Below are 25,181 nucleotides of genomic sequence, written 5' to 3' on the forward strand. Positions count from 1 at the left end.
CAAGTGTCACCTGGATGTTTCATCAACAGCTTCCTAACTGGTCTCCTAGCCTCTGTTTGCTCCTCTCAGATTCTTTCTCCAAAGGGCAGCCAGAACGAGCCAAAAATCTATATCTGATCATATCATCTTTGTTGTTTAAAAGCCTTCTATGGCTACCCTGTACCCAGGAGATAAAGTCCCAACCCCTGGCAAGTTTCTAGGGCTTCTGGCTCCTCCCTTCTTCTCTGGCATCTCTCTCTGGTCTCTCTCTCTTTCCTTTTTTTGTCTACACTGCAGTCATTTTCTTTTACTGTCATCTTTTATTTTCTCTACCCTGCTTTATTTTCTTTGTCCTCCAGATTCAAGTCTTAAGTCTCGGCCAGGTGTGGTAGCTCACACCTGTAATCCTAGCATTCTGGGAGGCCAAGGCGGAAGGATAGCTTGAGCTCAGAAGTTCGAGACCAGCCTGAGCAAGAGTGAGACACCCCCATCTCTACTAAAAGTAGAAAAATTAGCCAGGCTTCATGACGCGTGCCTGTAGTCCTAGCTCTTCCAGAGGATGGCTTGAACCCAGGAGTTTGAGGTTGCAGTGAGCTGTGATGACGCCACTACACTCCACCTGGGACAACAGAGCAAGACTGTCTCAAAAAAAAAAAAAAATGCGTAAGTCTCAGCTTAAACATCATTTCCCTGGAAAGACTTTCCTTGACCTCTCTTTGAGGTCCCTGCACTTCCCTTATCATCAAAGACAGCCTCTCTTTTCTTTTTTTCTGCTGTTAGCACTAGATAGATTATGTCCTTGGTTCAGCTTTGTCTCGGCAATGACACCTAGTAGGTACTAGGTGACAACAGTAGGCACTCAGTAAATATTTCCTGACTGGATTAAGTGAAACCAATTTCTCATTTCCGTGGAAATTCTCCACCAGAATTTTTCTTAAACAGGAAAATACCTTCAACGACTTTAGGAGTATTTATTTTAAGTAATGCAAGCTAATTTGCACAATCTAGAATGGCTTTTCAAAATCAACAGGTCAACAATATCTCAGGAGGCAAGATACATAAACTCAATTATTCTAATCATTTCGACTTATAGACTAAATGTAATGCCTTCATTACTGGTTGTCCGTTAATCCTTTTAATAATAAATGGATTAACCAACCTTTTTGGTTGAGGGAGAGGTGAGTTAAATAATCCTTGATTCTATAGGCACAATTAGTTATACCTATATTAATTTGTCTGCTTTCAATTCAGGCACTATTTTAAAAAAAATCCAAGAGGAGAGGTAGTAGGAGTTTAACAGCCATCTATTCTTTCCAACATTTTGAGAAAGCAAATGAAAATGAACCCTGAGACAAGCCAACAGCAGGGGTGCTCATTAACTTAATACACTTTAATCTTGTGAATAGAAGCTGGAGCTAGATCCATTGAACTGGAGCTGTAGACTTCCACCTCCAACCATCTGCAAGACATCTTCACATGGGTATTTTGTTGGCACCTCTAATTCAGCACATCCCAATCTGAACTCCTTATCCTTCCTTGCAGAAACCTGTCCCCTTCCTGGGTTCTCTGTCTCACAGTGGGCCATCCCTTGGCACATGGGCTGGAAGTCTCAGCAGCATTCTCCCTGCCTCTGCTCCTTTGTCCCCTTGCCCCCTCCCCACAAGGCTGCTGGGTCCCTCTGGACTCTACCCAATCTTACAGCAGCTGCCTGGCCCCTGCTCAGCCTGTTAACTCCTCACCTAAGCCTCTTAACTTACATCCTCACCTCCCCTCTGTAAGGTCTCCTCAGCTATGGGAAATGGCTTTGAAAACCCAGATATGTCCCGTCACTCCCTTAAAGCAAACAAACCAAAAAAATACAAGTGTTTCATCTTCCTCATAATTACTAATACTTGCTGAGCACCTACTGTATGCAAGCTTTGTGCTCAGTGTTTTGCATACATTATTGCATTAAATCCTCACAAATAACCCTCTGTTAATAAAGACCTAACCCCCTACCAAGATCTGGCCCAGCCTGCCTTGCCCACCTCACCTAGATTTCTCTTTGGCTTGCCAGGTGCCTGTCTCAGTGGCCTTTCTGTCCCAAGGACACGTGTCAAGCCTTTGCCTTGGCAGTTCCTGTTCTCTGAAAATGGTTCCCTCTTGGGTCTTAGCTTGCGCGACCTTTTCATCACATGACTCTCAGCTCAAACATGTTTCTCAGGCCTCCTCTGATCGCCCCAAGGTCTCAGCTATGATCACAGAATACTAGCCCTTGTCACTGTCTGTCATTTCATGTGCTTCCCCTTCAGTCCTTTAGTAGAATGCAGGCTCTAGCAGGGCAAGGACCACGTCCAATTCGTTAACCACTGAGCTCTAGGAGTAGCACAGTGCCAGGCACTTAGGAGACACTCCATAACCATCTGTTGAATGAATGAAAAGGGTTCATGAAAGTGCCCTCCATAATTGGTTGCTTTTATCAATTTCTAGAACTTTTTTCTCTAATGCTCTTCTCTTACTGACATGGGCATTACTTTTCGAAGCATCCAGAGCTGATGCTGTTAACCGCCCTGCTCAAAACTTTTTGTGATTGTCACCAGGCTGTCATTTCCTGCTCCCCTACTCCACCCCAGAAAGCATCGTCTGTTACCCTTAGCAACAACTTCAGGTAGGTCCCCTTTTTCAGGGCCGCATCATGATTTCTGTGGCGCTAGGCACTTTTGCCTTTGTCGGTCCTTCCTGCATTTAAAGAATTAAAAATTCTACTTTCCACTGCGTGTAGTACTTTTTACCAATAATAAAAGAAATTAAAACATTGTGGTGGTGGGTCCCAGACACTGTGATACATCTGTTCCCAGTTGTCAGTTAAGGAAACTGGTGCTCGCAGGACCAGCGAAGTTGGGACGGAGTTGTGTGTGAGTCTGTTCCAAACTTCCATCCGGAGATAAAGTCCCTGAGACCCACCCTGGCTGAGCTCCTGGATCCGCCGGGGGTGTTCCCTCCGCCCGGTCCCCTTTGTCCCAAGGCCGGCGGGCCCGCCCCCTCCCAGGCCCCGCCCCTCCCAGGCCCCGCCTCCCGCCCGGCCGAAGCGCGTGTCCGCAGGGGGGCGGGGCCACGGGCCGCGCGTGCGCTCGTCCGCCCGGCTCCACCGCGCGCATGCGCCGCGCTCGCTCGCGGGAGAGAATGGCGGGGCCCGCGCCGGCCGCCATCATGGAGGAAGATTACTTCGGGAGCGCGGCCGAGTGGGGTGACGAGGCGGACGGCGGCCAGGTGAGGGGGGGCACCGGGCGCCCCCCGACAAGGGTCGTTCGTTTCCGCCGCCGGGGTGTGAGCGCGCGCCCAGCCCCGCGCGGCCACCGTGTGGTTCAAGCACAGCCCGCCCCGCCTGGCCACCGGCTGGCCCCGCGACCCCGCCTGGGCCCGGCAGCGCGGACCCCTGGGCCTCCGCCGGCTCCCCTGCAGGATGACAGGGGCGGGGGCGAAGGGGCGGAAGTCCCCGTGGCCCTGAGGCCCCTGTTGGCCACGCGCCCTGAACCAGCCAGAGTGCTGGGCACTGGTACTTCCCGCCAAGTTTGTGTCCCAAGGCGGGTGGGACACAAACTTTTAAGTTGGAGGATGGGGCCAGGAGCCACACAGTGTTAAAGAAAAGTACAATTCAAAACTCCAGGCAGCATCATGGTGAGAAAGTGGAACTTTGGGCACTCCCACATGTGTTTTACTCTCTTCTAAACCATACTCTTTCCAGCACTTTGGGCTGATTTCATCTGCCTTTGGGCCCATTGACAGGATTTTCTGGCTTGACCTTCTAGGGTTTGGAGTGAGAGCCCAGGGGGGATCATTCTGTCCCCCCACTCCGGCCCCGCAAGACAGGGGTTGGAAAGCCCCAGCAGGGAGTCCTAGTTTGGCCCGTGCATCCCAGCTGAGGAGCGTGATTGAAATACAGCTTCTCAGGTCCCTCCCCTGAGGTCTGGAGGGGAGCCTGGGAACCTGCCCTTTTAACTTTATCAAAGTTAGGGTTGTTTGGTAAATATTGAACTGCTATTTTGAAGGAATAAAGAATGAAGTGGGGTTTAGTTCATTGAACAGGGGCGGTGATGCAGCGATGGCATTGGAGCCCAGAAATAAAGAGGCAAAGATGGGCGATGTGTTTCTGGAACTGGAAGTTTGAGGACCCTGTGTGGTTAGTTGTCCCGTGGAAGCAGTGGCAGGAAGTCAGCAGGGAGCAGGTTCTGAAGGGCCTTGGAAAGCTGCTAAGTGGGATGGCCTGTAGAAGAGTTTTGGGCCAGGAGTGACGTGTAGATTTGCATGTTGGATCATTCCACACTGTTGGAGGCTTACAGTGGTGGAGTGGATAAAGAGTCAGATTTAGCTAATTGAGAGGGCAGGCCAGGTGCCTCACACGTTATCACTTTACATGCTCAAGATTTTGTGTTGGGTGTTACTTTGCTCAATTTTTGTAAATGAAGAAAGTGAGACAGAAGACTTAGTGACTTGCCCAAGGTTATGAAACTAACAAAGGAAGGAATGAGGATCCAAACCCACATCTTTTATCTCCACTGCCACTTCATCAAACTGCTGACCACCTGAAGAGGTCCAGATGAGAGGGTCTGAATTAGCTTAGTGGTGGGCTGGTGTTTGGGACATCTTGCACAAAATGTCATAGTGCTTCTCACATTGAGCCTTTGAGTCATAAAGTGTTAGAACTCGGGCATATCTAAGGGGGACATCTAGTCCAATGCCTTCATTTTAAAGACTGAGCACTCGAGTTACTTTCCTCAGCTCATGCAGTCAGGCCTAGACCCCACTGATGGGTTAGGGAGTCTCATGTTTGGAGAATTTTAATCATGATCCTAATACTGTGCATTGACCCAAGTGGGCTGTTATTGGTGAAAGGGGTAGACCAGATGTTCGTATCATGTTCATTCTGTGACTCTCCTTGGGAGAGGAACAGAAAGTTAGGAAAGGTGATGGAAGATTTTGAAAGATAGTTGGTGACCCTGATTTTGTTCTCTTGATGCCATATTTCATGGATTAGGGGAAGTGTGAAGATGTGTAAGGAAGCTACTGTGATTTTAAGTCTTCATAGAAACTAAGAGTTACTGAAATGCAAATTGATTAGCCTGGCTGCAGGTTGTAAATGGGGAATGGCAGGAGGTGAGACTGGACAGATGAACATGTAGGAAGAGCAAGGTCAGCATAAAGCTAAAGCTTAGATGCTTTTTCCTGAGTGAGATGGGAAACTTTAAGCAGAAGGATGCCAGATTTGTGGCTTAGGAAGATAACTGTGGCATCTGTGAAAGAAGACTGAAAGGAAGGAATGAGACCAAGACATTAGGGAATACTGCCACTGCAAACATGCAACAAAAAAGGAGGGGTAGAGGTAAATATGGAAAGAAGGGCCACGTTGGACAGCTAGGTGGGAGTTAGAAGTGATGTGTCTTCGTGATAGGACGTGGGGGTAGGGTGAGGGAGGAGAAAGTGAGGATGACTCCCAGGTTTCTCGGTAACAGGTAGATGATTGAATTCTTTACTAAAATGTGGGTTGTAGGAAGAAAATCTGTTTTCAGGGAGATGAGGTCAGTTTTGGACCTACAGAGCTTGAAGTTCTTGTGAGATATCTGAGTAGAAATGAGAAGAGACTAAGTGTGGCACGTAAGGGTGGTGGCAGGGGGGAGATGGATCCAGGCTAAATACTAGGTTTATGAGCAGGTAGATGGCATGACCCAAATGACCCAAGATGTGGTGGTAGAAGAGGTGAGAGCCCAGTGTACAATGCACATGAGAATGAGCCTCAGGGTGAAGTGCAGTCTTCCTTCACACCTGTGCTCAAGGTTTCCCACACAAATACAGTCTGAGAGAAGACTCCCTAGTGTTCACTGTGAAGTCATAGGGCTCAATCTGTTCCCAAAGCACTGCTTTCGAAATGCTGGTCCAGATCAGGAGGGCAAACTTTTCTGTAAAGGGCCAGATAGTAAATATTTTAGGCTGTGCATTTCTATCACACTACGCAACTCTGCCCTTATGGGGGAAAGCAGTCATAGACAATACTTAAAAGAGTGGACATGGCTGTGTTCCAGTAAAACTTTATTTACAAACACAGAAGAGGCCTGGATTTAGCCTTGGGCCATAGTTTGCTGATCCAGCTCTTACTGTTATGTTAGGGTCAGTTGCATGGAGGTTGGTCTTTCCTACCAGCTTGTGAAATTCTTTGGTGGAAAAAGCCATGTCTTATATTATCTCAGGTTCCCTAGGTGAAGAGCACAGTGCTCAGTACAGAGTAAGTGTTCAGAAAGCCTCTGCTCATTAGTTAGGATGACAGCGTTATAGCTGGACAGACCTTGGGATGGTCCAGTCCATCATCGAGTAGCTAGCTGTCAGCAGGTGAGGAAGCCTTCTTCACCCTTAGGTCCAGAGACTCGCCTAAGGTTGGTCCCACGCACAACTGAGACTAGAATCCAGCCAGGTGTGCGGATTTGAGGAAAATTAGTGATCTTTACTTTGTAATGGTAAACTGATGGTTCATGCCTTCATGAATCACTTTGTTAGTCTTTGTTGGAAAGCATTAAATGGCACATATGAAATAATAGAACAATAATAGTTAACAGCTATTGAACTTTTACTAAATGCCAGGCATTATGCTTGGCTCTTCCAAAAATTGGCTCGTGGGATCCTCACAGCAGCCACAGGGCATAGGCACTATTATTATCTTTGTTTAGCGGAGGAGGAAATGGACACTCAGAGCGGTTAGGTAACTCGCATGACCACAGTCCATGGCTGCCGGGATGGCGTTGCTGTGCAAGCCCACTCAGTGCCACTCTGGGTCCCCTTTCCTCAGCTGCTCGCTACCTGTCCATCCATGTCATGAGAGGGTCATGAAAGTCAAATGAAATAATGTGTGCGGAATATTTTTGAAATGGACAGCATCATACAGATTTAGGGTGAGATGACAGGATATTTATATTAATGAAAAAGTCATGGCTCTTGGCATTTACCAGCAGCAAGAGGATGATTCAGGAGAAGGCGAGGATGACGCCGAGGTCCAGCAAGAATGCCTGAATAAATTTTCTACCCGGGATTACATCATGGAACCCTCCATCTTCAACACTCTGAAGAGGTATGTGAGGCAGGCATGTGTACTGGCAGGAGAGCAGGGAGTAATTCAGAGAAAGTTTTGTGATAGACCCAGAAGATGACATGTGAAGTAAGAATAATATGATACAGGAACAAAAGGCTTCGAGGGTCCCACCTCTGCCACTTTACAAATCTTAAAGCCTAATTATCTTCCCCCCTTGTTGTCCATCCCACGCTCACCTACATTCACTCTAGTGTAATTGCTGCTTTGTTACTTTTCCTAGGTATTTTCAGGCAGGAGGGTCTCCAGAGAATGTCATCCAGCTCTTATCCGAGAACTACACTGCTGTGGCCCAGACTGTGAACCTGCTGGCCGAGTGGCTCATTCAGACAGGTGCTCTGTCGGTAGCCCCTGTCCTGGCTAGTCACCACCCCCTCCTTTTAAACAGACGGTTGGACCACTGTAGTGCTGATGAATTGAAAATGCCTTCTTTATTGTCCTGGTTTTTAAGACTTTTATAAGTAAGAACTAAACTTCTTACCAGTTTTATCTGCTTGACTCTTATCTTCGATTCAATAATTGAGGTTTTCTATAGCCTGCAAAGGCGATTCTCATTGAGCTGTAGAATTATAGGATTATACAGTGTATGTTCAGTGTGTCATTTTCAAGAGGTCTGTTATAGCAAGTAGTAAATGACAGATAATTTAGGACTGGTGATGATTATGGCTTTTAGCTAATATGATCAAAGTAGAGCCTTACTGTAAATCCACTGAACTGGGTGCAGATGACATCAGTGAAGTAAGTGCTGTCAGGGTGATCAGGTACAAGTGTGCCTCTCCTGGCTGGCATCTGCTCGCCCCTACCAGGTAGGGCTGTGTTTCTCCACCCCCACCTGCCTGTCTTGGCCGCTTGTCTTATCCTTAGGTCTTAAAGATGTTGCTCTCCTTTCCATGTGGACAGGGCAGACCATCCTTGTGCTCTGTGCTCCTCTTTGGGTCTTACCATTGAATATAACTAACTGTTTTTAAGAGTTCCAAAATTTTTTAAAAGTGGTCAGAAACAGTTCGGTGATATTTGATTCACATGGAGACTTTTGACTTTTTTCTAAAGCATCAACAATGCAGTGAATTGAGAGATTGCCATCGTCTGTCTAGTTGCTTTCGTTTTCTTTCAGGTGTTGAGCCAGTGCAGGTTCAGGAAACTGTGGAAAATCACTTGAAGAGTTTATTGATCAAACATTTTGACCCCCGCAAAGCAGATTCTATTTTTACCGAAGAGGGAGAGGTGAGAAATTATTTTCCTTTTTGTAGTGTCAGTTCCTGGGATCTTTTTCTGATTCCATGTGTACAGTGAAGTGTGGCATATCACATAAGGAACGTAAGAGTTGGGTACTAAAACAGGGTTTCATGCCAAAGTTGCGTGTAGTCAGAGTTGCCACATTTAGACTCTGTCCTTGCTGAAGTGAGATGTGTTCACACAAGTGAGATGTGTTCACACAGATGCTGGCATGGAGAGAAGGGACAGCAGGTTCTCACCCGTCTCCCATCTTAAGCTGACCCTGGGGCACAGCTCTTGGAGTGGTTTGCTGTCTTCATTTGGGTCCTCCAAGAAGCACATGCCAAGACAGGGCTAGATGTACAAGAGGTTATGGAGGAAACAGCTATGAGGGAAGATGGGCAAGGGCTAGGGGAGCCAGAATATAGTTCTGAACCTTGAGGACAAGAGGGACGGAAGGAAAGTTGGTAGGAAGAGTCTCAGGCCATGGTGGAGTTTCCAGAAAATCTCAGCCACATCAGTGGGGAGTCTTCAAGCCATAGGTGCCCATTCCGGGAGCCCGTGTCTCCTGGACAGGACTGTTTTAGAGGCCCTGCTGCGCCAAGTCAGTGGCTGAAGCAACCGTGGGGAGTCTGGCCTTGGCACAAATAAATGGGATGGCAGGTTCAGAGTGCAGCGCCCAAGGCCATCGGTCCCGCAGGAGGAGAGCTGAGGGACACATTTTCAAGGCCACTACAGGTGGTAATGGGCCAAATCACCTGTGCCATTTAAATGGCCTTTTTCTCTTTTGCCAAGGCCCAAGGGCGTACAGCTGATGTTGCATGAGCTCCTTGTGTGTATGAGGCAGCCCTGCTGTAAATATGCTTCCACTGGACTCTCGAGTGTCTCCTAGGAAGTGCCTTTTAGTCCCCTCTTGGTTGAGTCGGATCTTCTGAAAGCTGTGAGTGGGGGCTCTCCTTGGCCATTCAGCCAATTGTGTGGCCATGACCAGCTGTGGGCCTGCTTCCTCTGAAGCTAGACTCATGGGGGCTCTTCCAGCAGGGATATTCTGTGATTGTTTACACAACTTAATCTTCACTTAAGCTAAAGCTAGGCCTCTTATCTTATTGTTTGTTTATTGGCAGACCCCAGCTTGGCTTGAACAAATGATCGCACATACCACATGGAGAGATCTTTTTTACAAACTGGCTGAAGCCCATCCAGACTGTTTGATGCTTAACTTTACTGTTAAGGTAGGAAGAGTTCTAGAATTAGAGAAAAGATAAAGTGTGTATGAACGAGGATTATTTTTGGTTGTTTGGTGATCCGTTTCCTTTGAAAATTCATATTTGCTTTTTTGGTGAAGGTCTTCATCGTTTCACTTTAGTAAGGCTTACATTGAGAAAGAAAAGCATAAAATTTGTATCTGTTTTCGGATCAACGTTGACTGTGTTTTAGGATTTAGGAGGGACATTCAGAGTTTGTTGTGCTCTGAGCGGAGCCTTTCCACATGCCTGGTTGATCTCTTTCCTCTTACATGTGAACAGCCCAAGGAGAAGTGGGTAGCCTGGGTCGCAAACCCAGGTGGGAGCATAGTGGGCACCAGAGTAGAGGTTGAGACCCGAGGCCAGTGCATGGGTGTTCACCTGTCCATGCACCCTGAGAAGCCAGCTGTTTGTGGAAGGTGTGGTCACTACCTGCTGACTGTTGACGTGTCTTTGTGTGGTAGCTGATTTCTGATGCAGGGTACCAAGGGGAGATAACCAGTGTGTCCACGGCGTGCCAGCAGCTAGAAGTATTCTCTAGAGTACTTCGTACTTCTCTAGCTACAATTTTAGATGGAGGAGAAGAAAACCTGGAAAAAAATCTCCCTGAGTTTGCCGTAAGTGCTTTACTTTATGAATCTCAGATTAGACGGAGGCTGTGTCGGCAGTCTTTCGTTTTCCAGCGTGAAATGCTCCTTCCCTTTAGAGACTGCATTTCAGAGGGTACCTTCCAGGCTAACTTCCAGGCCTGGGAACTGTTGAAGTTTGGCTCTTGTCCACTTGTCAGTGCTGCCGCAGTGAACCCCAGCCCTCTCCCCCTGCGCTCTTGCAGAAGATGGTGTGTCACGGGGAGCACACGTACCTGTTTGCCCAGGCCATGATGTCCGTGCTGGCGCAGGAGGAGCAGGGGGGCTCGGCCGTGCGCAGGATCGCTCAGGAAGTGCAGCGCTTCGCCCAGGAGAAGTGAGAGGCCCTGGTTTTGCTCACCCCGTCCCCCTTAGCAATCCCCTCAAAACCCTCCCTGTGGCCCTTGTTCCACAGCCAAAGCTTCTGGCTCCTTCTGTTTTGACACATAGGTGAACTTCCTTTTATCCAATAAAGTCAGAATAGTTTTGAGCACATGTGGAGAGCTTGCTTTCCTACAGTGTTGCTTTGATGCCTGTTTTGTGAAGTACTTGATCACTCTCCAGCCCACTGGATTACAGCCCTGTACTTTCTCAGGGTGGGTTCATCAGTGGCAAATGGTAGTCGTCCTGAAATAGCTGTTCAGTGATCTAATTGTTCCATTGTGGTCCATATCTTACAGAAAAGAATGAGGTCCTAGTAGCTTTATTTTCTACTACTGATAGAGCCTTAATAAGGTATTTAAAAAGTATGTGATTCCTTCTATAGATTCAGCAAGCTGTATTTGAATCATTCTTTCCCAGTTTGCTCTAAATGTTGTTTCCGTGTGTCAGTCAGTATACCAGTGAATGACAGAAATGTGGAAAAACAAAGGGATCTCAACAATCCAAAACAGTAAATGTAAATAAGAAAAAGAAAGAAGAAAAAGCTGCCATGTTAATGATGAGATATGTGGTTTTTCCCATCAAGAGGCCACGATGCCAGTCAGATCACACTAGCCTTAGGCACAGCTGCTTCCTACCCCCGGGCCTGCCAGGCCCTTGGGGCCATGTTGTCCAAAGGAGCCCTGAACCCTGCCGACATCACCGTCCTGTTCAAGATGTTCACAAGCATGGACCCTCCTCCTGTGGAACTGGTAAGTTTTTCTCATCTTAGTAAGATGGGATACCCTCAGTGCCGACTGGCTGGGTTGCTTTGGAAAGTCTGTGTTTATGCAATTCTCTTAAGTCAGTGAATGCAAATTCCTGTTGATATGTTTCCATGCCTTTTCCTGGTCTTTCCTCACCACACTCAGCCTTGGAACATGTTAGAGAGCCCTGCAGGGGTGGGTATGAGTGAGCATGCGCAGCTCGTGCCATCCTGCTCCTGGCCATGTGTCTCTGCAGATCCGGGTGCCGGCCTTCCTAGACCTGTTCATGCAGTCACTCTTTAAGCCAGGGGCCAGGATCAACCAGGACCACAAGCACAAATATATCCACATCTTGGCTTATGCGGCAAGTGTGGTTGAGACCTGGAAGAAGGTAAGTTCTGAGAATTTGTGGACTTGTAGGAGACAGGTATCCTCCTCCGCTTTGGTATTATTTGGGAGTTTTTAGCTACAAGAAATCTTGAGCCTGTCTAGTGTCAGAAATGTCTTTGCTACTGTTTGTGCATAAAGTAGTGAAAGTGCTAAACGTTTCAAGAAAATGAGCTTTGCAGTCTATAATATTCTGCAAACTAATTTGAAGTGTGACTAAAGAAATGAAACTAATTTCCATAAGCCACAGACAAACACCAGTCTCATTAGTTTTCAGTTTCTATACACTATGTGACTGTAAAGTTTGACAATTAAATTAACTCCCAACTTCAGAAATAGGGAAAGTGATTTGTAGAGAGAAGTGGCAGATAGCAGAATACCCCGACAGCAGGGATGTGTGCTCCGCCAGGATTCAGCAACTTGTGTGTGTCTTTTCAGAACAAGCGAGTGAGCATCAATAAAGATGAGCTGAAGTCAACATCAAAAGCTGTTGAAACTGTTCACAATTTGTGTTGCAATGAGAACAAAGGGGCCTCTGAACTGGTGGCAGAACTGAGCACCCTTTACCAGTGTATCAGGTAAGCAGAATGAAACATTTCTAAACTCAACCCTTTGGGGAGGAGGTGGTTGGAGTTTTCGTAGTAGAAGCTCAAATAACAAAAGCTTCTGAGATCTTTATTTATTTTTTCTTTTTTAAATGTATGTATAGAATTTTAAACAGTTTTAGCAGCATGAGTAATTTTCAGGTGTTTACTTGCCAGAAGTCTGTTCAGTAAATCCTCACAAATTAGACTAAGTAAAGGAAGACCAGCCAGAATTACACAAATTGATTTTAAGAAAAGGGCCTACTTATAAAAGTTATCCTAACAAAGTATTGCTTAGTTAGAAAAGATTTGTGATTATGCCAATTACATAAGGAGACATGTCCTAGGGATAGGTGTCCTTTTAGCCATTTAAGTCTTTCCGCTATTAATTTGTACTAGGGACGAAGAAAGGGTTTGCTAAATAAAGGTAAACTTCAGCCCAGTCCACCGAAGTCACTGAATGTTTCACATTAATCATCTTTTCCTTTTAAACCAGGAAAGTGGTTTAAAGTGAGCTGAGCATTGAATTCCACTCCTCACCCTGCAAGTCTCATCAGACTGTGGTCATGAACAAGCCCCCCCGGCAGGGCACAGTGCAGGGTGGATTGATGGGGGAGTTTGAGTTTGTTTTTAACTTCCCAACCCTTTAATGCTTTTCTAGTATATTTTGGTATTTTCTTAAGGGAAGCATTCTGCCTTGTTTACCTGTAGGTTTCCCGTGGTAGCAATGGGTGTGCTGAAATGGGTGGATTGGACTGTATCGGAACCAAGGTACTTTCAGCTCCAGACGGACCACACGCCGGTACACCTGGCGTTGCTGGATGAGGTGAGAGGGCGGAAGGTTCTGGCTCCTGCTGTTTCTTTTGGCACTTACTTCCCTCGCATGTGTTCAGGGAGTTTGGAGGATATACTTTTCAAAAATAGTTATTTCTATCCTAAAGGAGGATTTTCCTTTTAAGGATCATGTTTCATTGACTGTATAGATTTCTCAGTTTTTACCAAGTGTTACTGGAAGGACGGGGTGTGGCATAGAAGCTGGCCGGCCCTGGTCAAGCGTCCAGGACCATCCTCGCCAGCAGTAAGCTGTCTCTGGCGGCTGTGACGGTGACTGTGGCGCCCTGTATCCTGAGAGTGCTCAGTGAGGCTCCCTTTGGCATGTTGTAGATCAGCACCTGCCACCAGCTCCTGCACCCCCAGGTCCTGCAGCTGCTTGTTAAACTTTTTGAGACTGAGCACTCCCAGCTGGACGTGATGGAGCAGGTGAGCGGGTGCCCCGTGGGGTTCGTCGGGGGTTGGGGAGGACCCCACTCTAACCAGTTCCTCTGTCTTCCGTAGCTTGAGTTGAAGAAGACCCTGCTGGACAGGATGGTTCACCTTCTGAGTCGAGGTTATGTACTTCCTGTTGTCAGTTACATCCGAAAGTGTCTGGAGAAGCTGGACACTGACATTTCACTCATTCGCTATTTTGTCACTGAGGTCAGCAATGCCCTGTTGGTTTCATGTTTCACATGTTTACGCTAGCACTGCCCTTTTTGGCTTAATTTAGTTCATTTTGTACCTAACTCTGAGAACTGTGCTTTCTGATAATCTTGGTGATGACAATGACAGATACCGATTGGCCAACTGCCTGCAGGACTGTACTATGCGTTTGACCTGCAGTACCGCCCTGAGTGTCTTTGTTGGAGACCGGTGGTGTCTCCAGGGAAGCCGGGGGGCGGGGGTGGTGTTTTCTCCAAACTGATTGCCGTTTCGCCTGACCCCCCGCCTTGCCCACACAGGTGCTGGACGTCATCGCCCCTCCGTACACCTCTGACTTTGTGCAGCTTTTCCTCCCCATCCTGGAAAATGACAGCATCGCAGGCACCATTAAAACAGAAGGTGAACACGACCCCGTGACAGAATTTATAGGTAAGGCCAATGTAAATATCCCTTTGCTGCAGTAGTAAATGTCATTCTTTACCTCCTGTTTCTAACCCAGTGGCTGTTTTCCTTCTGTTAAAGCTCACTGCAAATCTAACTTCATCATGGTGAACTAATTTGGAGCATCCTGCAGAGCTGAAGCAGAACATTCCAGGAGACCAGTTGTGGAAAAACCCTTTCAAGAAGCTGTTGTTTTAAGAGACTCAGTCAGCATCTTAGAAATGGGCTTTGCTGGGAGGAGGCGGGTAACTGTTTTAAAAAGGAAAATTTTAGCAGCGTAAGGGGAAAACTGCTGATATGAACAGCCCCTTCTCTTCATTGTAACCCCAGTACTGTCCCTGAGTCCTGTTCACAGGACGGGAACCAGGCGCGCGTTACCTCTCAGGGGAACCCGGCGGGCAGCCCAGGGATGGTGGGATTCAGAAACTGAGATTTCCGGTGAACCACTTTCAAAGTTGACCTGAGTTTTCTCCCAAGAATCCAAGTAGTTAGTTGATGTTTTATTGTAATTATTTTAATTTGCTAAGAACAAATAATAAATTTTTTAAAAGCCTTTCTGCTGGGTTGGAGGGTGTGGGTCCTGATGTGGCGTTGCTCTCGTGTGTAAATAAGGCTCGCTCAGGCACGGTCCCGTGTGAAGTCTTTATTCATCACGCGGACAACTTCCCTTCCCCCCATGGATTCCAAAGAGACATAAGAACTGGTGATGAGTCTGAACTATTTTTCCTTTTAAATGCTGTATTATCGGCCACAGTTGCCAGATACAAACACCAGGCCCTCCACTGAGGAAGACTGAGGCCCATGGTTTCCTGTCTTATCACTTCCTCACCAGGCAGCCGACTGTAGTCGCTGTGCAGGTGGATAAGTCATCCCAGTTCAGCTCTCAGGAATGCTCTTACAGCCAGTGCCAGCCTGTCCTCGTGCTGGCAGGTGCCCTTCCAGGTGTCCAGAGCCATCCAGTGTTGACATGCAGTCACCCAGTTCTGCCAGCCAGTCTAGTGCCCATAACCCTAGGGCCCCTCTGGTCATGGTTCATGCTACCACTTCTTCAAACACTGCTGTTCCAGAGACATCACCTTAAACGATGGGGTCCCCAAACGTACAGGACTCCTCAATAGCAAGGTTGTAACTGGCGCCCTTGCCGTCCTTGTAGGTGCTGGTCACTATCCTCATCCATCCTCTCTCGCCCTGTGGGCAGAAGCGAGATGGTCGTTGACACGCAGCGTCCTGCCATCTGCCTCTATCCCTCAGCCCAGCCTCGGAGGACGTGCAGGGTCCAGACAGCCTAGTCAGCCACCCCCGTACCCTTCCCACCACCCTACACTTGGAAGGATCTAACAAAAGATGTCGACTCTTTAGACCTAATGACTCATCTACCTAGTAAGAGCCCCATTTGTAGTCATTTAATAAAGAGAATTGACATTTCGTCACTTCCACGTTAACCACTGTCGCCCATTTCGTCAGTGAATTTCTATGTCTAAAACTATCAATGGCTAATGCTAGGTCTTAAAACTTAAAGCTCTGGCAGTGGATTTTTAACCCAACTCAACAGTGTTTTTGAAAAACCTACATGGTTTTACCTAGGGAGTTCAAAGCTGGCAGGAGAAATGCGGTGGTTGTAAAGGGAGAAGGCAGTGAGACTGCACCGCTCCTGGCTATGCTGAGAGGCGTAGTTGGTTACGTGGGGGCTGGGGGCCCCTGGGGCGGAAGGCCAGGGTGGCTGCTGACCCTACGGTGCACAACAGCGACAGCTCCCACACAACAAAGAAGAATCTAGCCCCCAGAGCCGCTCATGCCACGGCTGAGACTCTGGGCTGGAGCAAGAAAACCTGCTGCTGAAGGCCACATATTTTTAGCTAAAAGTCAACGGAACCATTCAAGTGAGTGGAATATCAATTCTTTTCCTAGGTATGACCTTGAGAAAGTGAAAACATCTTACCCATGGTTCACCCCACGAATTCCGGACAATCCAGTACTCAGTCCCGTCGCTGACACCCCACCCAACCACGGAGATGATATGGTTTATGTAGGCATCGTTGTGGTATTCGGCATAGATGCCCCCGGTGTAGTTTGCCATCCCTTCCGTTGCCATTATACCGCAGCTGCAGGCAGGCAGTTAAAGAACCAATTACTGCTCTCAACTGAAAGAATCTACCATCATTACAAATAGTCTGATATTACCATGTGTAAATCCGACTCAGATAATGCACATCAGACGGTTCTGGATAAATTGTTATTCACATAGCGTCTTCCCTGCTGAAACAGGCCAACATCACGGCGCTCACCACAGCTTGGGGAGCTTTCCATCTGCATTTCACCCGATAACCCCAGGAAGGGCCAGATTAGCTACGAGTTACTGGTTTTGCTTCTGAGAAAAATGAAGTTCTTAGAGGTGAAATCGTGGCAGCTGTGTCTCAAGCCCAGTGGCTAAAACTGGCCAGAAGGAAAGGGGTGAAGACACACATGCACCTGCACACACACACACTGGCCAGGTCTCGCCTGATGGGGCCTCTCCTCACCTGATGGGGCCGTTTGCATAGATTTCTGCCATCATCTTCTCCCTCCCGGACAGGGAGCCGTAGTCGCCCACTCTCCAGAGGGTGTAGTTCCGGATGGCGTGGCACTCTTTGAATTCAGTGCATGTCCCGCATTGGTTAAACTTGTCACACTCTAGGGGAGACCAAGGAAAGTCAGCATGAGACTGTCTCCTCGTTAGCCCTAACGAAGAAGCTGCCCGAATCCACTCTCCACGTCTCTAATGTAGCCTACCACCCATTAGCTAGTAACAAATCATCTTGCTCTCAGGTGCTGTTTAATTACGCCCTTCTTTCAGCTGCAAAGGCATTATAAAGAGCCCTCCCCCAGGCCTTGGCAGAAAAGACAGAAGACAAACATTAGCACACAGTAGGCACTCAAGAGGTTAGCCTTTTTTTCTCTTCCTTTAAAGGCTGGGACAAGACATTTTCATAATACTTTATAGCTGAAAATTGAGTGTAATCAAATTATTATTAAGCGCAATCAAGATGATTCTATTGCTGGTTAGTGAATAAACAGCCTAATACATCTAGTTAGAAAAAAAGCAATTTCTTGATTTTGGTTTCAGAGGTATCAAGAATTAGGCTTAAAGAAAAGAAAGAAAAGGAAAACAAAAAAACAAACAAACAAAAAAGAAAAAGTGCAGCTCTGAGTTCTGCAAGACACAGTCACTGTGTTCTCACTTTATACACACCCCAGCCAGCCAGCCCACCCTCGCCTGCCTTTTTACTGCTTTGGTGTCGCCTATTTTGTTATAGTTACACGGCTCTCCAGATTCTTCCCCCAGGACAGTGAAGTCCTTGAAGATTAAATTGCTGGCTTTCTTGGCTCCTTGGACACAGAGGCCTGGTGCCCAGTACAACAGGGAAACGGCGGTTCTATGGCCACCTTTGCTCCTACTACAAAGGCAAGACCGTTGCAAACAATCAGGTTGCTGATGGGCTGCACCGGCCTTCAGGGGCAGGTGGGCTTAGAGGTGTGGCCTTGGCTGGATGAGACCAGTCTGGGGTGGAGGGGAGGTGTGGCCCCGGCGACTACAGTGATCCCTGATTTGTGATTCCAGAGCAGACTGGCTTTCCCTCCTCCCTGTCATCTGTCCCCGTTCTGGGCCTCTGACCCGTGCTGGGCTTGCCACTTCAACTGAGGACTCACCGACAGTCCAGGAAAATTCTTTCTGGCTGGACAATAAGGCCCAGGGGCCAAGGCAAGGGACCCCTGTCTGCATGAGATGGTGCCCAGAGGACCCTGCACTGCATCAGAGCACACAGGCACCGGAGTCGACCCCTCTAGACTTGGGGGAGGGAGGGGCGCGGCAAAGCACTGGGCTCCCTCCCATTCTCGCCCCCCACCGTCTCAAATAGCTGTTTGAGTTTTCCCAGCTCTCTGCTCTGGCTGTGGGGGAGATCTGAGTCAGGTGGCTTAAAACTGCCAATTATGGGTTTAGGGTCTTGACTTTTCTTTCCTTTGGTTTCCAAGGGGAACAGCCTAAAAGGAATGTGCCAACCCCGGGGACCCCAGGCCAGCTTGAGTCTGCTGGTCCACGTAGCACCCTCTTGGCTCCAGCCACACTGGAATGCGCATGGCCCCAGCCCGGGGTCCCCGGGGTGGGAACCAGGCCTGTGCTGCCTTCCAGCTGGGCCCGCTGGCTTCTAGCTTGGGGCGGCAGCCTCCCCACCTGCTCTCTCCATCAGCGCTCCTGGAAAACTGACTCTTCCCTCCACAAGGCCCACCTGCACCTCTCCCCTTACAAAGGCTCCTAAAACCCCCCAAATGCCAACATATCAGAACCCAAATACCACATCAGTCCTCTCTGCAGGGGCCCTCCCACAAGGCTGCACACACAGGAGCGAGGCGTGTGCGTCAGAACCCTCCCACGCCAGGCCACTTTGATGGTCTTCTTGACACGCGGGGGGGGCCTCCGGCTCCGCCCCAGCCCCATGGGGTCAGGGTGGCAGAGGGGGCTTCTGCACGGAGGCTGGCCTGGGGACATGCCCCTAACGCTCAGGGGTACCGGTCCTCCCTGGGGGCTCTGGGCTCTACGTCTCCCACGGCGCCCAGCTTGGGCTCCAGGCAGAGGGAGTGGAGGGCGGAGGGCTGGGGGCCCGGGCCGAGGCCTACCCTGGTCCTTGGCCTGGTAGTTGTTGCAGGTCTCGTCGGGGATGCCGTGCTGGTGGGCGTACTCCCACACCGGCAGGTCGTTGCCCCCCTCGCAGGAGCCGGCATGTCCACAGTCAAGGACGTGCTGCACCGACAGCAGGGTGGAGGGCCATGCACCCTTCCTCTTAATGTTGATCCGATCTGCAACAGTCAGCACCGCCGTGAGTGCCCGCCCACCCCGGGCAGCACCACTGCCCCCCACCGGCTTCCCCGAACGCGACTGGCTCCCTCCAGATCTCCTTCCCCCATCACAGCGCTGCCTTTTTGTTTGTTTGTTTTTAAAACAGGGTCTCACTCTGTGGTCCAGGCTGGAGTGCAGTGGGCTGATCATAGCTCACTGCAGCCTCAAATCCCTGGTCTCAAGTGATCCTCCTGCTTCAGCCTCCCAAGTAGCTGGGACTACAGGTGCGCACCACCACATCTGGCTAATTTTTAAAATTGTTTTGTAGAGACAGGGTCTTGCTATGTTGCCCAGGCTGGTCTCGAATTCCTGGCCTCAAGTGATCCTCCCACCTCAGCCTCCCAAAGTGCTGGGATTACCGGCGTGAGCCACCGTGCCAAACCAGACCTGCCTTTCTTAAAACAGCTGCTGTCTGTGCCTCATTCAACTACTGTTTGAGACAACCCCCGCTCCTGCTGTCCCTTCAGCCCACACTCTCCTAGCAGGCTTTTGTCCCTTCCTCTCCGCTAACGGTCAACTCTCCATCCTCTCCTGCCCCGACCACTCCCTGGCTGGGTGCTAAAGCCACGAGAATTGGGTAGAAACCATACTTTGAGTAACCACACAACCATTCTGCTTTTCACTTTCAGTAGAGTATTTGGTAAGTGGGCAGATAAGTAAGACCAGATGGTCAAGAAGCTGGGCAGTGAGGCCAGGTGAGAGGTGGCGGGAGCAGGTATTTTGAAGGTAGAACCGACAATTTGTCGATGCGTTGTGTGAGGATGGGGAGTAGGAGCCAGGTGCACCTCTGGGCCTCTGAGTAACCCAAAGGGGCCTGCGGTGACAGCCAGGAAGGAAGAGCTCTTTGGATCTGAAGGCCGAGGCGTCAGGTGTCTGAGCGAGCAGGTGAGTGGGCAGGAGGGTGTGAGGGTGTGTTCAGGGAAACGGCCAGGTGTGGGGGCGGGGAGGGCAGGTCCAAGTGCAGGTGAGGGCAGTGTTTTAAGCACAGTCAAGGATGGTGAGGCCTGGGGATGGCCCCTGCCCTGCCCCACGGTGGCCCCCAGAGATGGAGGGTAGTGGGGTTGAGGCTGGGGGTGCAAGGACGGAGAAGAGGGACCCCAGCTACCTCCGGTAGAGCTGAGAAGTGGGGCGGGGTGGGGTCAGGGGCTTTTTGCTCATTTGTTCGAGGAGGGGCACTTCCCTGAGTGGGTGAAGGGGCAGCCTCGGTGAAGGGCTGGGACGCTCGACCCCAGGGACAGGAGGGAAGGCACGCCATGGCCCAGCTACATTCGCTGGCAGAGGGGCAAGGCCCCCATGGAAGTCCCCTTCTGGTGGCTTCTATTTTCTCAGTGAAAGAGGAAGCAGGGGCCTTGGCTGCTGCCAGAGACATTGGAAGTTTACGGAGGAGGAGGAGGGAGCTGTCCTCTGGCCCAGAGGGATAGTCCAGTCTCGAACTGTGGGAGGGTGACCCCTGGCCAGTGCCCAGCACTCATCAGACAGCTGACAAGCCACCTTTGGCCACTTCCTCCCTACCCCGAAGTCCTTCACAGATGCAAATCTTGTCACCTGACTCCCTCTCAAAGATAACTCAAGGCTTCCCTTTCCAGCTCTCTGCTCACCCTCACCCCACCCAAGGCTGGGCCTCAAAGGCTTTCACTTCCTCAGTGGGCGCCATCCTGCGCCCCCCCACCCCCGACCTTGCTCCAGCCTCTGCCTCGGCCCGCCCACGCCGCCCGCCCTGCCAAGGCCTCCCAGACCTTCCCGTGGGGGAGGCCCCGGCTCCATCGCCACCCCAGGCGGAAGTACGCTCCGGCCCCCAACCAGGCCCCCAAGAGAGACAGGGCCAGGCCGCAGCTACAGCCGGCCAGCTCCGGGGTCCAGACCCCACCCCGAGCAGGAACCCCTCACCCAGCCGAGGTCCTGGCCCAAAGCCCAGGCTTCTGGGCTCGAATCCCAGCTGTCACACCAGGGCCAAGTCTCCCAACCTCCCTGCAGAGCCTCGGTTTCCTCATCTACAAGTTCAAGGCACTCATGGCAGCTGGGAGGTCTAAATGAGATGACACAAGTGCATGCCACTGGGCCGTGGCAGGCAGCAGCGGCCACACTGTGTTAATCCTCTCAACATGGATCCTACACAACAGGCCTGACCCATGAGGTACCAAGGCCAAGGGAGGAGCCACAGCACCCAGCACTCCTGGACTAAACTCCAGCCAGAGTGAGTCCCGTCTCCAGGGCAGTCCAGGCTCCTGGAGAGGGTCCTTCCCAAAGGCTGAGGGGCAGGCCTGGGGCTGGGAGGCAGCCTCCGTTCCCAAGGCAGGGCACAGCCGCTGCCTCCAGGCAAGCCTCCCCTCCCCCCTTCCCATGGGCCTTCCTGCCCAACTGCAGCCAGAGGCTAAGGTCCAGATGAGAAGAGTGCCAGGGTGGGGCAGTCGCAGGATGGGGCCATGGCTGCAGCCGGCCAGCCTCACTCAATACTCCAGGCCCAGGACAGGCTTTCATCTCGCATACTGGCTGCTGCTGAGAAGCAGTTTCACTTCCATGTCCCCAGTACAGGCTGGGGGCCCAGTGATTTTGCATTTCGGGTTCTATCCCAGTGGCTGAGGTCACAAGCTTTAAGGGGACAGGGCACCTGGGAAACACTGGCTTCAGTCACCCAAAGGCCCCGGGGGCAGCCCGTCGGAGAGCCCCAGAATGACCCAGCTTGGCTCTCTTCTGCAGAGGGCAAAGGCCAGCTCCCCTGGCCAGTGGCACAGAGTCACAGGCTCCTGGAACCCGGGCTGTGGCTGCCTGTGCTGAGTAGGAGGCAGCCAGGATCGGCTCTCCTAGCCCAGGGTCAGGGGCAGCCACCGACCTGCCATGGCGCTGGTGCTGCCGTGGGCCCAGCAGGAGCCGCAGTACCGAGGGATGTGCTGGTTCCTGGTGATGCTGGCGTAGTTGACACCATTCACATTGCGCCAGTCCCAGCTCTTGGGCAGATCCGATGGGGACAGGTACTCGTAAGGCCGCGGGTGTGTCCTGGGAAGAGACCAACACCACCAAAGTCAGCGCTGGGGCTCCCGGGGCAACCAGAACCCCCCTCCCACAGGGGCCAGGGCACAGGCAGCCCTCTCGAGCTCCTCCACCCCTCCCCAAAAAGTGAGGGGGCGGGCGAGAGCCCCGCAGCCACCAGGGGTGAGATGTGAGACGGGGTGGGAGCCCCCGCACGCTCGGCATGGCAAGGAGGGAAGCTGAGTGCTCCTCGAGCAAGGCCGAGCGCCGGGGACAAGCTCCAAAGGCCACAGCGGTGAGGCTGGCCTGGCTTTCTGGACAGGTGGGGCTTGTTCAACCCCACAAACACCAGGGCTTCCCATGGATGTGCAATTGGAGTGACCCCCAAAACGATGGGGCTGGGGCCGGCGGTCCAAGGCCCAGGGAGGCAGGGTCCCCAAAAGGCAGGCCAGCGCGCCCAGGCCCTGGGACGGGCCATCCTTCCCCTCCCCCCACGGCCTCCCGCCCGCGCCGGCGCCCACCTGCGCCCCAGCTGCGCCAGCTGGTCCCCCCGCAGGGGCAGGTAGCAGGTCTGGCCCGGGCGGAAGTAGAGGCCGGCCCGCGCGGCGCCCGCCAGCAGCACGAGCAGCAGCAGCGGCCCCGCAGGCCTGGACGACGCCATGGCTCCCGCGCCGGGGCCCGCTCCGGGGATCCCGCTCCGGATCCCGCTCCGGATCCCGCCCCGGATCCGAGACAGGGCGCCAGAGGCCGCTCCGGATGCCGCTCCGGATCCGAAATCCCGCCAGACCGGGCCCACTCCGGCCTCGCCCCGCACCGGCGGCCCCTTAAGGCGGCAGCCGGCCCGGGACACTCCCCTGGGGCGGGGCCGACCCCCTCCCACGCCCGCCCCGCCCCGCCCGGGTGACCCCGGCCCGCCCCGCCCGGCCCGCGGGCAGCGCCTCCCTCCCTGGCCCCGGGCGACTGAGCTCGCTGGAGGTCCATAGAGCCTGACCTTAAGCTGGGCCCCCAGACGGACCACCGCCAGCCACCAGCCACCTGTGCGGGACTGTCACACTTGGCTCACTTCCCACGGGCCCTGGCACCAGGGATGGGAGCTGCAGGCTCTTGCATAGCCCTGGATCCCTGGGGCCCTTGGAACCCTCCTGCCTCCCCTCTGGGCCTGGGAATGGGTGGGGGTCTCCCGTGTCCTGGCAGCAGGCCCCGGCGCCCCCAGAATTATGCCCTGGCTTGGCCGTCTGAACCCCGTTTCCCACAGGCCCAGGCCCTTTCTGGGGAGATGTTTACCTTTCACAGAGAAAGAAGGTGGGGTCGTCTGGCAAATGCCCCTAAAGGAAGATTGCACTTGGCACATGAATCATGAGTTCTACATTCCGACTCCCAAAGATCTTGGAAACGTTTCCTGCTGACAAAACTCTTCTTAGTCAAATGAGGAACCAAAAGCAGAAGTGGGACCCTCAGGACTTGGTTTCGTAACTAAAGGCCCCTCGTGAGCAGTTGTCATCGGGAGTGGGCCACACAGTGGCCTCCTGGTCTCATCAGAAAATGGTCCTGCCGTTCTGTTCTGGGGTCTCCACAGGCCTGTGCTGTGGGTCCCCTGTGTAGGATCCCCGGGTGACTCTCACATCCCTTCTCCCTCCTCGGCGGGCGCCTGCCCCATCCCAGGCCCCTCCCTCGGCCTGTGCCAAGGTGGCAACGGGAAGCCACGGTGGCTGGCTCCTTGGCTTCCAGCAGTTTCCGAGGCCCCCTGGAATCCCCACAGGACTGGGAAGGCTACCTGGCAGCTCCTGTCAGAGCAGAGGGACATCTCAGAGGCAAAGGCCAGGTGCTGCCTTATCTGCCCAGAAGTTCCCACCGAGTGGTCACTGAGGGAAGTGTGGACCCGGGGCTGATGCATCTTGTATCTCTTTGGGAAGTCGCTCATGTTGACAGTCAGTCAGACACCAGGAGGTGGGGCCGGTGTGGGGCTCCCTCGGCATCCCGAGAGGGGCCCGGCTGGGGCTGGAGGTGGGCACGGGAACTGGCCTCCGGCGCTGGCTGAGAAAGGAGCCCAAAGGGAACTGCCCGCCGGGGCTTTCCTCCTCCCACACCAGCTCTCTGGCTGCCCTGGCTACAGGGACCCGGGTCGTTCATGTGAGGAAGAAACCCAGGCTGTCCGTGTGATGTTAGCAGGTGGCATCTACCAAAGTGGTAGGTTTTTGGTATCCTCTAAAGAAAAAGCTAAAAATTCATAATATTCCCTCAAGTACCCATAGAAGGTCAGGATCAGGTGGGCACAAAGTCCACCCACACATTCTACAACATGGGGAACAAACCCCGGGAGGGGAGGACGTGCCCTGGGCTCGTCCTTGGCAGCCGGGGCTGTGATGGCAGAGCTGTCATCCCTGGTAGCGGGTGAAACGCGCCCAGGGTACAAGCTCGTCCACTCACGCAGCGCTGGGAGACACGGGATGCTCAGAAGACGCCCTGAGGTTCGAGCGGGTCCACGCGTGTGGGAGGCGTCGTGACAGGCAGGGCTGGCAGTGTGGGCACCTGACCCCACAGGCCTGCAGGGCCCATTCAGAAGCACCCAGAACACAATCGAGGGCAGGGCTGAGCAAGGGCCCCTGTGTCCACTGTGCCCGGGGCCCTGGAAATGAGGTGACCAATCTATTGATAGCAGCCCTACCTGCCTGGTCAGGAGTCTGTCCTGTCACCTCCTTTCAGCCCAGAGCCTCTGGCTAGTCAGATTCACAAACAAGGGTCAGGCCAGGGCGGGTTGCGGACAGGGAGCATTCCCAGCCCCGCTCCCGCAGGCTAAGGCTCGAGGCTTGTCCCAGGTGGAGTTACCTGCCGGAGGCTGGTGACAGGGAGGGGTGTTTGGATGCTGGTAAGGAATAGCACATGCAGAGGTGACTGGAGTTTCCCTGATAGGAGCAACTCAATCTCAGAAAAACCAGGCAGGAAGTGGGGTGGCGAGTGCCTATATTTGAAACTAAAATATTCAAGCCAAGAAGGAAGTGAGAGCTGGACAGCCTCACTCTCTGTCCACCTCTTCAGCCCCTGTGACCGGGCAAACGCAGCCAAGCCAAGCGGATCGAGGGCTCTTCACCTCTGAACTTGGCCCTGGTCGGGCGGATGCGTGTCCACCTGGCAGACGGCTCCGGGAAGC

General features: G+C 52.0%; 2 protein-coding genes and 1 long non-coding RNA gene across 8 annotated transcripts; 1 reads left to right on the forward strand and 2 right to left on the reverse strand.

Moving 5' to 3' along the window:
- Positions 1–3,081: 3,081 nt before the first annotated feature.
- NELFCD (negative elongation factor complex member C/D) lies at positions 3,082–14,748 on the forward strand. Of its 4 annotated transcripts, none has more exons than XM_045528557.1 (15): positions 3,082–3,228; positions 6,957–7,072; positions 7,314–7,423; positions 8,205–8,314; positions 9,430–9,537; positions 10,014–10,166; positions 10,382–10,512; positions 11,143–11,308; positions 11,559–11,693; positions 12,128–12,267; positions 12,985–13,099; positions 13,438–13,533; positions 13,609–13,749; positions 14,052–14,181; positions 14,275–14,748. In XM_045528557.1, exons 1-15 carry the CDS (start codon positions 3,115–3,117, stop codon positions 14,307–14,309), a joined length of 1,800 nt encoding a protein of 599 aa, XP_045384513.1. In that variant the 5' UTR covers positions 3,082–3,114; the 3' UTR covers positions 14,310–14,748. The 4 variants fall into 4 exon arrangements, with proteins under 4 accessions (XP_045384513.1, XP_045384515.1, XP_045384512.1 ...); XM_045528556.1 differs by having other exon boundaries at positions 3,115–3,228; positions 6,954–7,072; XM_045528558.1 differs by lacking the exon at positions 3,082–3,228 and adding an exon at positions 3,585–3,636 and having other exon boundaries at positions 6,954–7,072.
- Positions 14,749–14,821: 73 nt separating this feature from the next.
- On the reverse strand, positions 14,822–22,843 carry CTSZ (cathepsin Z). The gene is made up of 6 exons (XM_045528560.1): positions 22,555–22,843; positions 21,897–22,060; positions 18,847–19,026; positions 16,713–16,863; positions 16,133–16,295; positions 14,822–15,381 (listed from the first exon to the last, which is right to left on the reverse strand). The coding sequence occupies exons 1-6, from the start codon at positions 22,692–22,694 to the stop codon at positions 15,271–15,273; spliced, it is 909 nt and encodes a 302-aa protein (XP_045384516.1). The 5' UTR covers positions 22,695–22,843; the 3' UTR covers positions 14,822–15,270.
- A 133-nt stretch (positions 22,844–22,976) lies between these two features.
- On the reverse strand, positions 22,977–24,937 carry LOC123622323. 3 transcript variants are annotated; one of them, XR_006729463.1, is made up of 5 exons: positions 24,860–24,921; positions 24,699–24,750; positions 23,808–24,067; positions 23,318–23,432; positions 22,977–23,108 (listed from the first exon to the last, which is right to left on the reverse strand). It is a non-coding gene; the product is annotated as an uncharacterized LOC123622323 (long non-coding RNA). The 3 variants fall into 3 exon arrangements; XR_006729464.1 differs by lacking the exons at positions 23,808–24,067; positions 24,699–24,750 and adding an exon at positions 24,461–24,659 and having other exon boundaries at positions 24,860–24,937; XR_006729465.1 differs by lacking the exon at positions 23,808–24,067.
- Positions 24,938–25,181: the final 244 nt, after the last annotated feature.

Source organism: Lemur catta, chromosome 17, assembly GCF_020740605.2.
Source record: "Lemur catta isolate mLemCat1 chromosome 17, mLemCat1.pri, whole genome shotgun sequence".
Classification (NCBI taxonomy): Eukaryota; Metazoa; Chordata; class Mammalia; order Primates; family Lemuridae; genus Lemur; species Lemur catta.

What these genes read in the sequence shown, in the direction of transcription:
- NELFCD (XM_045528556.1), top strand. Translation starts at nt 3,115, where the DNA reads ATGCGCCGCGCTCGCTCGCGGGAGAGAATGGCGGGGCCCGCGCCGGCC. An exon ending in ACCTGGCGTTGCTGGATGAG is followed by an intron (nt 13,100 to 13,437) that starts GTGAGAGGGCGG and finishes GGCATGTTGTAG; the next exon opens with ATCAGCACCTGCCACCAGCT. An exon ending in AGCTGGACGTGATGGAGCAG is followed by an intron (nt 13,534 to 13,608) that starts GTGAGCGGGTGC and finishes TGTCTTCCGTAG; the next exon opens with CTTGAGTTGAAGAAGACCCT.
- CTSZ (XM_045528560.1), bottom strand. Translation starts at nt 22,694, where the DNA reads ATGGCGTCGTCCAGGCCTGCGGGGCCGCTGCTGCTGCTCGTGCTGCTG. An exon ending in CTGGCGCAGCTGGGGCGCAG is followed by an intron (nt 22,061 to 22,554) that starts GTGGGCGCCGGC and finishes GTCTCTTCCCAG; the next exon opens with GACACACCCGCGGCCTTACG. An exon ending in ATTCGTGGGGTGAACCATGG is followed by an intron (nt 15,382 to 16,132) that starts GTAAGATGTTTT and finishes TTCTGCCCACAG; the next exon opens with GGCGAGAGAGGATGGATGAG.